The sequence below is a fragment of the Bufo bufo genome, chromosome 6 (genome assembly GCF_905171765.1).
Source record: "Bufo bufo chromosome 6, aBufBuf1.1, whole genome shotgun sequence".
NCBI lineage: Eukaryota > Metazoa > Chordata > Amphibia > Anura > Bufonidae > Bufo > Bufo bufo.
The window spans coordinates 409,575,318-409,590,473 of NC_053394.1; the positions used below are offsets into that span (position 1 = coordinate 409,575,318).

At 42.4% G+C, this 15,156-nt stretch overlaps 1 protein-coding gene across 1 annotated transcript; it reads right to left on the reverse strand.

Annotated features, from left to right (window-relative positions):
- Window positions 1-448: 448 nt before the first annotated feature.
- On the reverse strand, window positions 449-14,980 carry LOC121004507 (oocyte zinc finger protein XlCOF7.1-like). The gene is made up of 4 exons (XM_040436771.1): window positions 14,932-14,980; window positions 14,763-14,854; window positions 9,187-9,289; window positions 449-1,978 (listed from the first exon to the last, which is right to left on the reverse strand). The coding sequence occupies exon 4, from the start codon at window positions 1,878-1,880 to the stop codon at window positions 468-470; it is 1,413 nt and encodes a 470-aa protein (XP_040292705.1). The 5' UTR covers window positions 1,881-1,978; window positions 9,187-9,289; window positions 14,763-14,854; window positions 14,932-14,980; the 3' UTR covers window positions 449-467.
- Between the last annotated feature and the right edge of the window lie 176 nt (window positions 14,981-15,156).

Consider the following 15,156-nt stretch of genomic DNA (forward strand, 5'->3'; position numbering starts at 1 on the left):
TACCTATGCCATGCCTTACTTGTTATGCTTCAATAAAACTAGTAAAAAAAAAAATGGTATACCTTTAGGAGGGCGAGTAATGGCTTCTATGTAATGAGGCAATCCTAGCCTGGGTCACTTTTTGGGAGAACTTTCACATTACTGATGAAATGTGCCCAGTAAGACCAGAGCTGAGAGTTTCCTGACCAGCCCATATTTCATGTAATGCGCATTTATTTTTAAGTTGTCCTAATCATCTCTCCAAGCACTCGGCCACCTCTGGTAACTAAAAGCAAGGCGCTGTTTTATCTCCCTGTAAAAAAGGAGTATTTGACGGAATAAAGCCAGTGACCACCAAAAACAAGACAAAACACATATTAGTGGTCACTAAAGGATTAAGAATGAAGAATGCTTCTTTTATATGTGAGAATTTTGATGTCTAACTATGATTTTTTCTTAAAACATTACCCACATTCTGAACATGAATATTAATTTTCCCCTTTGTGAATTCTCTGATGTATAACAAGTTCTGATTTTGTCTTAAAACATTTTACACATTCTGAACATGAAAATGGCTTCTCGCCTGTGTGATTTCTCTGATGTGTAACAAGATCTGGTTTATTCTTAAAACATTTCCCACATTCTGAACATGAAAATGGCTTCTCCCCTCTGTGAATTCTCTGATGACTAACAAGTTCTGACTTTGTCTTAAAACATTTCCCACATTCTGAACATGAATATGGCTTCTCCCCTGTGTGAATTCTCTGATGTATAAAAAGATGTGATGTTTGTTGAAAACATTTCCCACATTCTGAACATGAAAATGGCTTCTCCCCTGTGTGAGATCTCTGATGTATAAAAAGATATGCTTTTTGTTGAAAACATTTCCCACATTCTGAACATGAAAATGGCTTCTCCCCTGTGTGATTTCTCTGATGTGTAACAAGATCTGGTTTATTCTTAAAACATTTCCCACATTCTGAACATGAAAATGGCTTCTCCCCTCTGTGAATTCTCTGATGACTAACAAGTTCTGATTTTGTCTTAAAACATTTCCCACATTCTGAACATGAAAATGGCTTCTCCCCTGTGTGAGTTCTCTGATGTATAAAAAGATATGCTTTTTGTTTAAAACATTTCCCACATTCTGAACATGAAAATGGCTTCTCCCCTGTGTGATTTGTCTGATGTTTAACAAGATCTGGTTTATTCTTAAAACATTTCCCACATTCTGAACATGAAAATGGTTTCTCCCCTGTGTGATTTCTCTGATGTGTAACAAGATTTGGTTTATTCTTAAAACATTTCCCACATTCTGAACATGAAAATGGTTTCTCCCCTGTGTGATTTCTCTGATGTATAACAAGATCTGGTTTAATCGTAAAACATTTCCCACATTCTGAACATGAAAATGGCTTCTCCCCTGTGTGACGTCTTTTATGTATAATGAGTTCTGAATTTGTCTTAAAACATTTTACACATTCTGAACATGAAAATGGCTTCTCCCCTGTGTGAATTCTCTGATGTATAAAAAGATGTGATGTTTGTAGAAAACATTTCCCACATTCTGAACATGAAAATGGCTTCTCCCCTGTGTGAGTTCTCTGATGTATAGAAAGATGTGCTGTTTGTAGAAAACATTTCCCACATTCTGAACATGAAAATGGCTTTTCCCCTGTGTGAATTCTCTGATGTCTAACAAGTTCTGATTTTGTCTTAAAACATTTCCCACATTCTGAACATGAAAATGGCTTCCCTCTTACATGAGCTGTTTGATGTTTAGCACCTCTTCTATGACTTTTATTCTGTGTTACAGTCTGTGATGAATCAGAAGATCGAACGTGTTTAAAAGAATCAAATGATTCATTGTGACTGTGATTGGATGAGGGTATATCTTGCATATTGGCATGCTCTTCAAATGTATCTTGTGTGATACCACAATCATCTACTTCAAAATCTGAAGATACCAGATGTTTCTCTGAGTTCCTGGTACAGTCATCTGCCAAGAATAAAACACATTTTATTATTGATGAATAATATACCATAAAATTATAATGAAATTTTATAACATTTCCATATAAAAAATTCAAGTATGAATTGACTAAAACAGTGGTGTCCAAACAGATCACAATCTAATAGTAGACCAAGGGGCATAGCTAGAAATGGTTGGCCCCCACCTTGAGCAACTTGCATGCAACCCCCACACAGTCATTTATAAATAAAACATTTCCTAGCGCTACACAAGAGGCGCTGAATGCCCTCTTAGTGCCCCACACAATAGTTATCTCCCCTCAGTGTCCCTTTTACAGTGAAATTCCTCCTTAGTGCCCTCTTCACAGTACTGATGCTCCCTACGTGCCCCACTCAGTAGAATGTCCACACAGTAGTTATGTCCCCTTTGTGTCCCCCTGCAGTAGTTATGCCCCTTAGTGCACCTCCTGCAGTAGTGTTGTCCCTTAGTGTCCTCTTTACATCAGTGAAGCTCCCATACTATGAATAAAATTAATAAAAGTAATACCGAGCACATCATGCACTTCTCAGCAGCAGACGAGATGACGTCATCTCTCCTGCTGAGCTGAGGAGAGCGCAGAGGCCGGGGGATTATCTCAGGTCTGTGCGCTCTCCCTCTCAGCCCAGCAGGGACAATGACATCACTGTATCACAGCTGCTGCTGGGCAGAGTGCAGGCCGCAGAATGAGACCTTGGCTAAAATGGATGACAGATACAGCAGCTGGACTCGGAGGAAGAGAGGAGAGGAGAACGGCCAGTAGGAAGCACAGGAAACTGTCACTGACCATTGGGGAGCTGCTCAACATGTTCTTTTCCTTGAGATATAATTATGCAGAGTTAGTCACCTGGGTCAGGATGTCTTGGGGTCTTTATTCACAGGCAGGTAAGAAATATCTGGTGTTCAGTGGTGAGACTTTTTTGTATGAGCTCTTAAGGCTACATTCACACAACAGCGAAAAAAAAAGGCCACATTCAGTTTTTCATGGCCATTTATCAACCATTTTTGCATCACTTTCTTGGTCATCTGGACGTTTTGCATCCATTTTCAACGGCCAATATTTGAGAAAGATTTATATTATTTTTATTTGCTTTTTTCATTTAATTACCAATCCCTGCAGTATACATAATGTCCCTCATAGTGGCCCCAGTTAGTGATAATGTTCCCAAGGGTGCTCCCCATCAGTAATAGTTAATAATGTGCAGGGTTTTGTTTTTATGGGGAAAAAAAAAATCCTCCTCTCATCCACTTGCACGCGCAGAGACAGTCGTGCTTCATTTGGTGCTAAAGGACCTACACTCTCAATGGGATGAAGTCACCATGCGCTCCTAAGCAATAATGCTGGGAGAGCATGGTGATGTCATCACGTTGGTAGCACAGGTCCTTCAGCACCAAGAGAGACTGCCTTGTGTGTGCAAGCGATAAGGCAAATTATTTATATTTTAACCCCTAAAAGGCCATTTTCCACTAGTGTACCAATTTTAAACAGCCATTACATGGATGCACTCCTGTCTAAATGACCATTAAAGACACCCCCATTAATTTAAATGGGGTCCATTTGACAGTGAGAACGGTCACAAATAGGACATTACCCATTTTTCCAAACCACAGTTGACTGGCCTAAAAAAAAAAAAATGCCCACGTGAATAGCTCTATTGAGTTTAATTCACTCTAAAAAAAAAAAAAACGGTGTGCCATTTTTCACTGTTGTGTGAATGTAGCCTTATCCTGCAGCCTTTCCCGATTACACAAACTACATATAGCGCCAAAGAATAATCTCAGTCCTGTCACTGTCAAGTTAAAAAACTGCACGGCCCACCCCATGACATCTTCCTTTTTTCATGCATTTATATTAAAGGGGTTGTCTCAATGGGGGCATTTTGCTAGGATATGCAACTATTGTCTGGTAAACGGAGCCCTGAAAGTGGTGGAGGATGCACTGTGCTTGAGCAGCCGCCCTCCTTTCAGTTGTATGGAGCCAACAAAAATAGCCGAGCCCTGGCTTGGCAATTTCAGTCAGGAACATAGAAGTAAATGGGAATAGTGGCGGGTCATGCGCGGTTTGCTCCCATTCACTTCTATGGGGACAGCGCTTGATGGTGGCCGGACCGGAGTCCTCCAGACACCACTTTGGCCCGCTCGGTTCTCGATAAAGGTGCTGATCCCAGCGGTTGGTCCTGCACCTATAAGACCCAAATGTCTCAGATCAGACAACTGCTTTAAGTGCTTGTGATTCATATATACAAAGATTATGAAAAGTATATCACTAGAGAGGAACCAATTTCTTGAAATTTATTTCAGGTGTAATTCTGAAGAATCAGTCAGAAGAGGGAACAAATACATTTGACCAAATTCAAACCTGCTCCCATTGGCCTGAAAATCTGTGTATGACTCTCTGGCAGATCTACTCCTTGGCATCAGCTGTAGGTGTGTGACGATGCCACCTGCCACACTGAATACCCTGCACTGGAGGCTGGACAAGACAGTACACATATCAAACTGGGCCAGTTCCAGCCACTGTTCCAATCTCCCTCCCAGAAGTCCATGGAGTCAGGGGACAGGCTATGTGCTTTTGCTGATATGCGTCAGGTTGGCACAGCACTTAAAAAACTTCCATCACATTAAGAAAACTAAATTGGCTGCTGCTGCTGTGCCTTCTGAGACTTATTGTACGGGTAGCACCACCAGAGAGGGCGGGAGGTCTCTGACTCCACCAGGTTGGAGATGAGACTCCTGGACAGAAATGCAGGTGACAGGCATCAGTAAAACCTTCTCCCCTTTTTGCTTTGATTGCAATGATCTAAAAATATGGCTATCCAGTAGTCATCACTTTGCTTGATGCTAACCATATGCTTGGCAGCATGTAGGCAACCAAGCATGCAGTTTGTCATGCTCACCAGCATGCCTGAGGACCAAGTTCTTTAAGACCCTTCTGCAATGCTTGGTCATGGCCAATGTCATTGTCGTCATCATCATCATCATCATCATCATCAGCAGCATATCTATCATACTGAGCACCAACCTCCTTCCCTAGCTGTGCCTAGGAAAACTCCATGTCTCCCTGTACCACAATCTTCTCCTCTTCCACTTCCTCCTTTATGCGATTTCGTCCGTCCAGGTTCCTATCAGCTACAGGATCCCCAGAAAGCTGTGGAGGTTGTTGTTCTTCCTCTAGTCCTTGTTGCGTCAGCATTTGTTCAAATATAAATATCTGGGTGATGCCATGTTAATGCTTGTCCCTACTCTGGTGGTCTCTTCGAAAGGGTTGAGTATGCTACACAAGGCCCTGATGAGCTACCACTGCCTGCGCTCAAAATAACATATGCTCTGCTGTGGTGGTCTCATGCATCATGTAAATCATTAATCTCTTTACGCTGCTCATAGCAACGCTTCAGCATATGTAAGGTGGAATTCAAATGGTGCAAAGGCCGACCATTTTGTCACTTCATGTTCAGAAGGGCCTTTTTAGCCACATAAGAATGGCTGGACAGTCCCCTGGATATGACCAACATCTTTTGCAAGCCATATTTTTTAAAGATATTTATGCACCATAAATCTATGATGTGTGCCATGCAGGGAACATGTGCTATTTCCACTAAATGAAGCGCAGCCACAATGTTCCTGCCATTGTCGCCAACTGTGTTGTCCAGTTGTAGATGGAGGAGAGAAATCCAGCAGGAAACTTGATGCAGATTACCAACTGATCTATGTAGCTTCTCTTGCCCAAGCTCATCAGCTTTAAGACAACATGGCAATGTTTCAGTTTGCACAACGAAAAGGAGGTAAAAGAAGCGGAAGCAACAATCTGCTCTGTTTTTGTTTGGGATAGGAGGATGTCCATTGAGGAGGACGTGGATAAGCCCCTGGTGTAGGGTACCAGATAATCAGCAATTGCAAGCTGCAGCATGGTGGCCAAGACCATATGTCACAGTCGTTACCTTTGACTGTGACCTTCCGCTCTTGCTCATTCGGCGCTCCTCGCTGAAGTTCTGTTCCTGTGTATTATTTGTGGTTCTGTATGGGTTAACTCCCCTGTATTCCTATTAGGAGTTAATCCTCTGTCTGCTCCATGGGTGTGGTCTCTCTGCTGCACCCATGGAACCTGTATATAAGGCTGAGGTTTCCTCAGTTCTGTGTCAGCTCTCCTGGTGTGTGTTGTCTTGTCCTGCTCCTGGTTTGTACTCTCTCTCCCATGCTGCTGACCCATGGGATCCGTGTCTGTCTGTCTGTGCTCTGTGGGTTTCCCTACTTGTTCATTTACGTCGTCTGTCTGTTATCTGTTCTGCCTGTTATGTTTTAGTTACTTTGTGTTTATTCTGATGTCTGTGTTCAGCAAGCCTTTGCAGCAGAGTGGCATGACAAGGCCATGCAGTTTACTACTGGTGGAGCAAGTCCTTCTCTGCTTATTGCCACTCCTGCTCCCTTGCGTGAACTCCTGCTTGTATCATTAGTTGCTCTGTTTTGTATTTGCCTGTATGTTATGTATGCCTATGTGCCGTCGGTACCTTCTGGTACCTGTTGTCCATTCGTTCCTGCTGTCACTGTCTAGCTCACGCTCCAGAGTGGACCCTGGCAACTTCCTGCGGCAAAGTCTAACCCTACCATCTAGGGCTCTAGTGAACACCAGGAGTTGCTTAGTCACGCCCCTCTAGAGTATTACTAGACAGTGGCGCAGTGGGGGTTTTCTACCACTGTGCTGACGGTACATAGAGCTCCTGTTTTGTTTGTGCAATAAACTCTTATGTGTCTGTACCTGATTTCCGTTTATTGCATGACGACGCGGTGGTCTCTCCTGGGACCTCCAACTCGTGACACCATACAGCGGTTAAGGACAACCGGTTCCACTCTCACACTAGCTCATTCTGGTCACTTGAAGTTCAACATGGCACTTCATGGCAAAGAAATCTCTGAGGATCTGAAAAAATGAATTCTTGCTCTAGTTAAAGATGGCCTAGGCTATAAAATGATTGCCAACACCTTGATACTGAGCTGCAGCACATTGGCCAAGACCCTACACTGGTTTAAGAAGACAGGTTCCACTCCGAACAGGCCTCGCCATTGTCGACCAAAGAAGCTGAGTGCACATGCTCATCTCCATATCCAGAGGTTGTCTTTTCAAAATAGATGTATGTCGTCATGGAGGAGTGGAAGAGGATTCAAGTGGCAACCTGTGAAGCTCTAGTGAACTTCATGCCCAAGAGAGTTAAGGCCCTGCTGGAAAATAATTGTGGCCACACAAAATATTGACACTTTGAGCACAATTTGGCCATTCTCACTTAGGGGTGTAATCACGTTTGTTTAGACATTAGCGGTTTAGACATTAGTGGCTTTGTGTTGAGTTATTTCGAGGGCACGCCAAATTTACACCGTTATACAAGCTGTACACGGACTACTTAACATTGCCTCAAAGTGTCATGTCTTCAGGGTTGGCCCATGAAAAGATAGAATAAAATACTTACAAAAGTGTGAGGGGTGAACTAACTTTTGTGAGATACTGTAGGTACCAGCAGCAGATCTTGATGATTTGCTTGCCCAAATGCATTCAGCATGGCAGAACATTCCTCAGACAATCATTAGTAACCTCATTGGTAGGATGCCAAGGCGTGTAAGTGAATGTATTTATGCACTTGGCTCTCATACTCAATACTGAATAAAGCGAGATGTTTTGCATATTTTGTTTCCGTTTTTCATCATTAAAGGGGTTCTCCAAGATTTTCCTCAGCATAGGTCATCAATATAAGATCAGCAGAGGTCAGTCCCTGCACCCCCACCAATCAGCTGTCTGAGGAAGCCTCAGTGCTCACCGGAGCTCCGGTTAATACAAAGGCTCCTCACAGCTTACCGAGCACAGTGCTGTCTGTTGAATAGTAGCTGTGCACTTGAATGTGACTAATCTGTGCCTAGGCCATATGACCAATGAAAGTCACATTGCATGGCCAGGAAGAGGCCTAAGGCTTCTTTCACACGGGCGTTGCGGGAAAATGTGCGGGTGCGTTGCGGGAACACCCGCGATTTTTCCGCGCGAGTGCAAAACATTGCAATGCGTTTTGCACTCGCATGAGAAAAATCACGCATGTTTGGTACCCAAACCCGAACTTCTTCACAGAAGTTCGGGCTTGGGATCGGTGTTCTGTAGATTGTATTATTTCCCCTTATAAACATGGTTATAAGGGAAAATAATAGCATTCTAAATACAGAATGCAAAGTAAAATAGCGCTGGAGGGGTTAAAAAAAATAATAATAATTTAACTCACCTTAGTCCACTTGATAGCGCAGCCCGGCATCTCCTTCTGTATTCTTTCTTCAGGACCTGGGTAAAGGACCTTTGATGATGTCACTCCGGTCATCACATGATCCATCACCATGGTAAAAGATCATGTGACGTAGCATGTGATGACCGGAGTGACGTCATCAAAGGTCCTATTCCTGTAATTAATGCTCACCACAGGTCCTATTCAACAAAGGAGACAGAAGGAGATGCCGGGCCGCGATCAAGTGGACCAAGGTGAGTTAAATTATTTTTTCTTTTTTTTTTAAACCCCTCCAGCGTTGTTTTACTATGCATTCTGTATTCAGAATGCTATTATTTCCCATATAACTATGTTATAAGGGAAAATAATGATCGGGTCTCCATCCCGATCGTCTCCTAGCAACCGTGCGTGAAAATCGCACCGCATCCGCACTTGCTTGCGGATGCTTGCGATTTTCACGCAACCCCATTCACTTCTATGGGGCCTGCGTTGCGTGAAAAATGCCGAATATAGAGCATGCTGCGATTTTCACGCAACGAACAAGTGGTGTGTGAAAATCACCGCTCATGTGAACAGCCCCATAGAAATGAATGGGTCGGTATTCAGTGCGGGTGCAATGCGTTCACCTCACGCATCGCATCCGCGCGGAATACTCGCCCGTGTGAAAGGGGCCTAAGAGTGCGCAGAGCACTGTGTCCTCTCCATACATCTGACCAACAAGGCTGCCGATCTGAGGATGGACTATATACATCATATCCATACTGTATATCGCCTATAACGCTGTCACATTTCCATCCATATTTATTGGAATTTTAGCTGAATCGGTGAATATAACGCTGAAAAAACAGACAGAAGACAGAACCTAAAAATGTAACATAAAATGGTATCATCCAGTGAAGGAGTAGAATCTGTGAGTCTTCTCTGCGTTACTTAGTGGTCACTACTCACCTGGGCGGTTATCTGTAGGAATGTCCTCTGTACTCTGCTCATCACCCCTCACATATGTCTCTGTAGGATTAATATTGTTCAGATCTTCACCCGGATTCACAAGCTGTGAAAGAAACATTGTAGAAGTCATCAGACAATTGGAAAAGTCGTGTGGAAGGTTTTATATGACCTGAAAAGACGACCAAAAATGACCGGACAGCAGGAGTTATCTGACCCAAATATCTGCAGGTCTCCTGTATAAATCCAATCTGATTGCTTCGTTATTACAACCAGTTTGCAATGCAGGGAGAGTAGCCCTTATATTCCATCCCTAACATTACATTGTATGTATATACCATTACATTGTTTGTGCACCTGTCGCCCTTGCTGGCCGCCCCAGGACTGTGAAGCCGGTAAGCCAAAGTTCTTTCGGTCCATGGCTTGTTTACCTCCTCGGAATGGGCATAATCATCTGCTCTGCTGCAGCCAATGACTGGAAGCAGGTGACCATGCCTGTACCGGCGAGGAAGCAAACAACATTTACTGGAAGATGGACACACAGGAGCTGGCACACATAACCAGAGCTAAGGGTAGCAGGTACGTATGACTCTTTCCATAGTAGAGGCTGCGGACACATGTGAAAAGTTACTTATTCCTGAACAAACCCTTTAATACTGTCTTCCTGTTCTGTCTACCAGTTTTGGGATGACTGCAGGCATGAAGATACTGTATATAGTATAAGGGACAGGGGAGAAGACAGGAGAGGTGAGAACTGATTATCACTGCTCTTAGTGTATGGACAGGAGAGGGGAGAACTGATCATCTATCACTACATTCCTGTTTATCACTGTCTATAGTATAAGGACACAGTGGTGTAACTAGAGTTCTATGGGCCCCAGGGCAAACTTTGGATTGGGCCCCCACCCTACCCATTATATGTCTGAATGGGTTCTAGTACACTGCCACTGATCACTACACTGTAAGGCTCCTACAGTGTCCTAGTAGCTACATGTCCCCAGCAATAATAATGTCCTGGTTGTGTTACCAGCAGGGTGGATAAAAATCAATGATTTAAAAAAAATAAAAATAAAAAAAAAATAGGATTTTTTTTATTTAAATCAGATTTTTTTTATTTAAAATCAGATTTTTTTTATTTAAATCGGATTTTTTTTATTTAAATCGGATTTTTTTTTATATAAAATGCTTTTTGAGGAAAATATATTACCATCCAAAGGTTATTCCATCATGAAATAAAGATTCGTTTTTTAATTATGTAGAATAAGGCTGTACGTAGACTCCCATATTGTTGAATAGATTAGGCAGTGGCTGAGGGACAGACAGCAGAGGGTTGTAGTCAATGGAGTATATTCAGACCATGGTCTTGTTACCAGTGGGGTACCTCAGGGATCTGTTCTGGGACCCATATTGTTTAATATCTTTATCAGCGAAATTGCAGAAGGCCTCGATGGTAAGGTGTGTCTTTTTGCTGATGACACAAAGATTTGTAACAGGGTTGATGTTCCTGGAGGGATACACCAAATGGAAAAGGATTTAGGAAAACTAGAGGAATGGTCAAAAATATAGCAACTAAAATTTAATGTTGATAAGTGCAAGATATTGCATCTGGGATGTAAAAACCCAAGATCAGAATATACAATCAGTGATACAGTCCTAACCTCAGTATCTGAGGGAAGGCATTTCGGGGTCATTATTCCAGAAGACTTAAAGGTAGGCAGACAATGTCATAGAGCATCAGGAAATGCTAGCAGAATGCTTGGGTGTATAGGGAGAGGCATTACCAGTAGAAAGAGGGAGGTGCTCATGCCGCTCTACAGAGCACTAGTGAGACCTCATTTGGAGTATTGTGCTCAGTACTGGAGACCATATCTCCAGGAGGATATTGATACTTTGGAGAGAGTTCAGGGAAGAGCTACTAAACTAGTACATGGATTGCAGGATAAAACTTACCAGGAAAGATTAAAGGACCTTAACATGTATAGCTTGGAAGAAAGACGAGACAGAGGGGAGATGAGAGAAACTGCTAAATACATAAAGGGAATCAACAAGGTAAAAGAGGAGAGAATATTTAAAAGAAGAAAAACTGCAATAAGAGGACATAGTTTTAAATTAGAGGGGCAAAGGTTTAAAAGTAATATCAGGAAGTATTACTTTACTGAGAGAGTAGTGGATGCATGGAATAGCCTTCCTGCAGAAGTGGTAGCTGCAAATACAGTGAAGGGGTTTAAGCATGGATAATATTAGGCCTCATGCACACGACCGTTGTGTGCATCCGCGGCCGTTCCGTTTTTTACGCAGACCCATTGACTTTCAATGGGTCCGTGGAAAAATCGGAAAACGCACCCTTTGGCTTCCGAGTCCGTGATCCGTTTTTCCAGTCCGTGAAAAAAATAAGACCTGTCCTATTTTTTTCACGGACAACGGTTCACGGACCCATTCAAGTCAATGGGTCCGTGAAAAATCACGGATGCACACAAGATAGTCATCCGCGTCCGTGATCCGTGTCCGTTTTTCCTATCATTTTCAATGCAAACTTGACTTCGTTTTTTTTTCACTTTTCATGTCCGTGGATCCTCCAAAAATCAAGGAAGACCCACGGAAGAAAAAACAGTCACGGATCACGGAACAACGGAAATCCGTTTTGCGGACCGCAAAAAAAACGTCGTGTGCATGAGGCCTAAGATAGGGCCATAGTATTCAGTATAAAGGCAGACTAGATGGGCCGAATGGTTCTTATCTGCCGACACATTCTAAGTTTCTATATGTGTAATTTTTTTGGTAAATAAATTCCATTAATCCATTCACACTGTCATGCTCTTCCAGAGGTTTTTGTAAGATTATTGGGCAGTTTCTCTGCCTACAAGATATTATCACAGATGCTTGGTTTACTTTTGCAGTTCTCAAAACTGAATTTGACTCAGCAGAGATCACATGCCTCTTCTTCACAGCAAAAATGTTATAACATGAACAGAGTTGAGAAAAATACCTTAATCCTAACTTCTACAAGGGTTGCAGAATCAACCTAATCAAACTAATATGAAAAGTTGTTTAAATCTTCATCTACTTGCATATTATAGGTTATACCAGCAAGAATTAGTCTTTATGTAGAAAACTATGATTTAAATCAAGCCTTACTGACTAGTGATTTAAATTGCGATTTAAATCATTTTGATTTAAATCAAATCCACCCTGGTTACCAGTATTAAAGAGGACCTGTCACCGCTCCTGACATGCCTGTTTTAATAGCTTCATGCATTCCCCATGTACTAGAAATTCTGGAGAATCTATTCTTATGGCTCTATGTTGTGTCATTCCTTTATTATTCCTGCTAGAAGTTATGAATGAATTGGTATTACTCTTCAGTAAGGGTACAGAGGGGTGGTCACCAGTTTAGGGTGTGTACCTGCTCAGTCTAAAAATGGCAATACTGATTGGATAGAGTCAAACTGTGCAGGTACACCCCCCCAACTGGTTACCGCCCCTCTGTACCCTTACTGAAGGCTAATACCAATTTATTCATAACATAGTAGAAATAATAAAGGAATGACACATCATAAAGCCATAAGAATAGATTCTCCAGAACTGTGATTACATGGGGAATGCATGAAGCTATTGAAACAGGCATGTCAGGAGTATTGAAAGGTCCTCTTTACTAATACCTCTGACAGTGCCTTCAGTAATAGTAATGCCCCCCATACTTCCCCCAGTCCACAATCCCATCCTCTTTGTCCTCAATAATAATTTAGCACTTTTTCATGAGCCAAGGAGAACTGTGGCCAACTACTACTACTCCTGGCCGGTACTGATACCGCTGCTACCACCCACATTCTAACTCTGGGAGGACGAGTAGAGATGAGCGAATCGAATCCCACGAAGTGGAATTCGATCCAAGTTTCAGGATAAATTCGATTAGCCTAGAAGCCGAATTTCCTCGTGCTTCGTGTCAACAAATCGATTTATCCTAAAATTCAAACTTACCACCTCAATTTGTGCATGAAGGGCCACCAGCCGAGATCTTCAAGCAAGATGTAGGCTGGTGGCCCTTCATGCACAAATTGAGGCGGTAGGTTTGAATTTTAGGATAAATCGACAGCGTGATGATGTAATCTCGCGCCGCACAGGATTTCAGCCGTGATCTTCAAGCAAGATGTCGGCGACCAGCCTGTCGAGTGCAAATGGAGGCAGTAAGTTTATAAAATTAACAATAAAAAACAAAATTAAATCACACAGATGCCGCGATCATGTATGAATGCGGCATCTGAGGGGTACAATGACGAGGGCAGCGCTATCGCAGCTCCCCGTCATTGCACCCACTACTTACAAAAAAATGCACTTCGTGGCAGAGTAATTCATCACAAAGCAAATTTTGTGAAATTCGGGGCATCAGCTGAATTGAAATTTGCTCATCTTTAAGGACGAGGCATGGGTCTTTCATTTTGTACTCTCCCATTTATTAGACATATTAGGAGTGTGTTTTCACTTAGATGGACTGCGCAAGTGCATAGTTATAACTTTTCATTTTTTATTTTTTACAGGTTTTCTTTTTCAAAACCTTAAGTTGCTACATAGGTTTATTGCCAGCACAGCACCCAAATAGCATTCTGCTGCTATGCTGAACAATTGTACATTATTGGAAGGGCATTATATTTATGTTAACTTACTAATATACTTCATTCACCGGTTCAGTTCTCTTCCCTGCGTAAATTCTACACAAAAATCATGTGGTCCAGTCCCTAAACTTATCAACCACTGCCCATTGCTAAATAAATTACTAGTTTTGGTGGCTCTGCAGTGGAGCGCTCGTCCCCGCTACGGTCACATGTTTCCAGTTCCATGCAGTCACGTGGTATAGATACAGTTGAAGCAGCTCACGTATACCATGTGACCGCATGCCACTGTAAACATGTGACCGTAGCGGGGACTCGCCCTCCACGGTAGAGGTTTGTTAGTGCTTGCTAACAAACAGACGTACAGAATCTACCTCCTGATGGAAGTGTGTGTGGGGGAAACTTTAGAAAACTGCTGGTGAGTTAGAATTATATGTGCTGATGAAAATAATCCTACATAGCTTTTCCAATAATCAACTTCCAATATTATATTATACTCTATGAAAGTAAGAAGGGTGACTTGTATCTAGATGTGCTAACAAAGAATCAGTGATATGGCCTTGGTACTGCCACCCTAGACTACAAAACCCTTGAAGATAATGATGCATTTATCTCCTGATGTTCATGTTCAAGCTGACAATCCGAGCACAACTATGGTTGACCGTTTGTAGTATTGCATAGTCCCGGCCGAGGACCTCTCAGAAAACTGTTGTGCCACTCTTGTGCAGCCACAAAAGATCTGCAGCAGTTCACAGGGGAGGCCATTTTAAACGTCTGTACAGACAGAAAATTGTGAGAAGATCCAGACAACATGTAATGTCTATGGTCAGCTGTAATCCTGCCATCTCCACCTTACTCATTATACAAGGATAAATCATATAATACTGGTGGATAAAACAAGACCGAACACAATATCTTCACAGCCTTCTACAGATCATAGGGGACATTTCATGAGACCTTATCTCTATCTACCTGATCATCCTGTGGGACATTGTGATGTTCTTCTGAACCATCCTGTGGAAGAAGAGGACTGGAACATCTCTCCGGTGTTCCTCTCTTCTTTACTGTAGGAAACACATCCAATGACTGAATTAATTTCTTGCATAAAGATAATGAGGACGCGTTTAGTCAAGTCTATTACCTGGTGATGTGAGAGGCCAGTGATCCTCCTTTATGATGTCCTTGTACAGATCTTTATGTTCTTCTAAATACTCTCACTCCTCCATGGAGAAATAGATGGTGACATCCTGACACCTTGTAGGAACCTGACAACACAATGATACAGTCATCACCCAGATCCCTTCATAACGTTCCTGTATAATGTCCCAGCATTCCCAGCAGTGTCACCTCTCCAGTCAGCAGCTCA

What these genes read in the sequence shown, in the direction of transcription:
- LOC121004507 (XM_040436771.1), bottom strand. Translation starts at nt 1,880, where the DNA reads ATGCAAGATATACCCTCATCCAATCACAGTCACAATGAATCATTTGAT.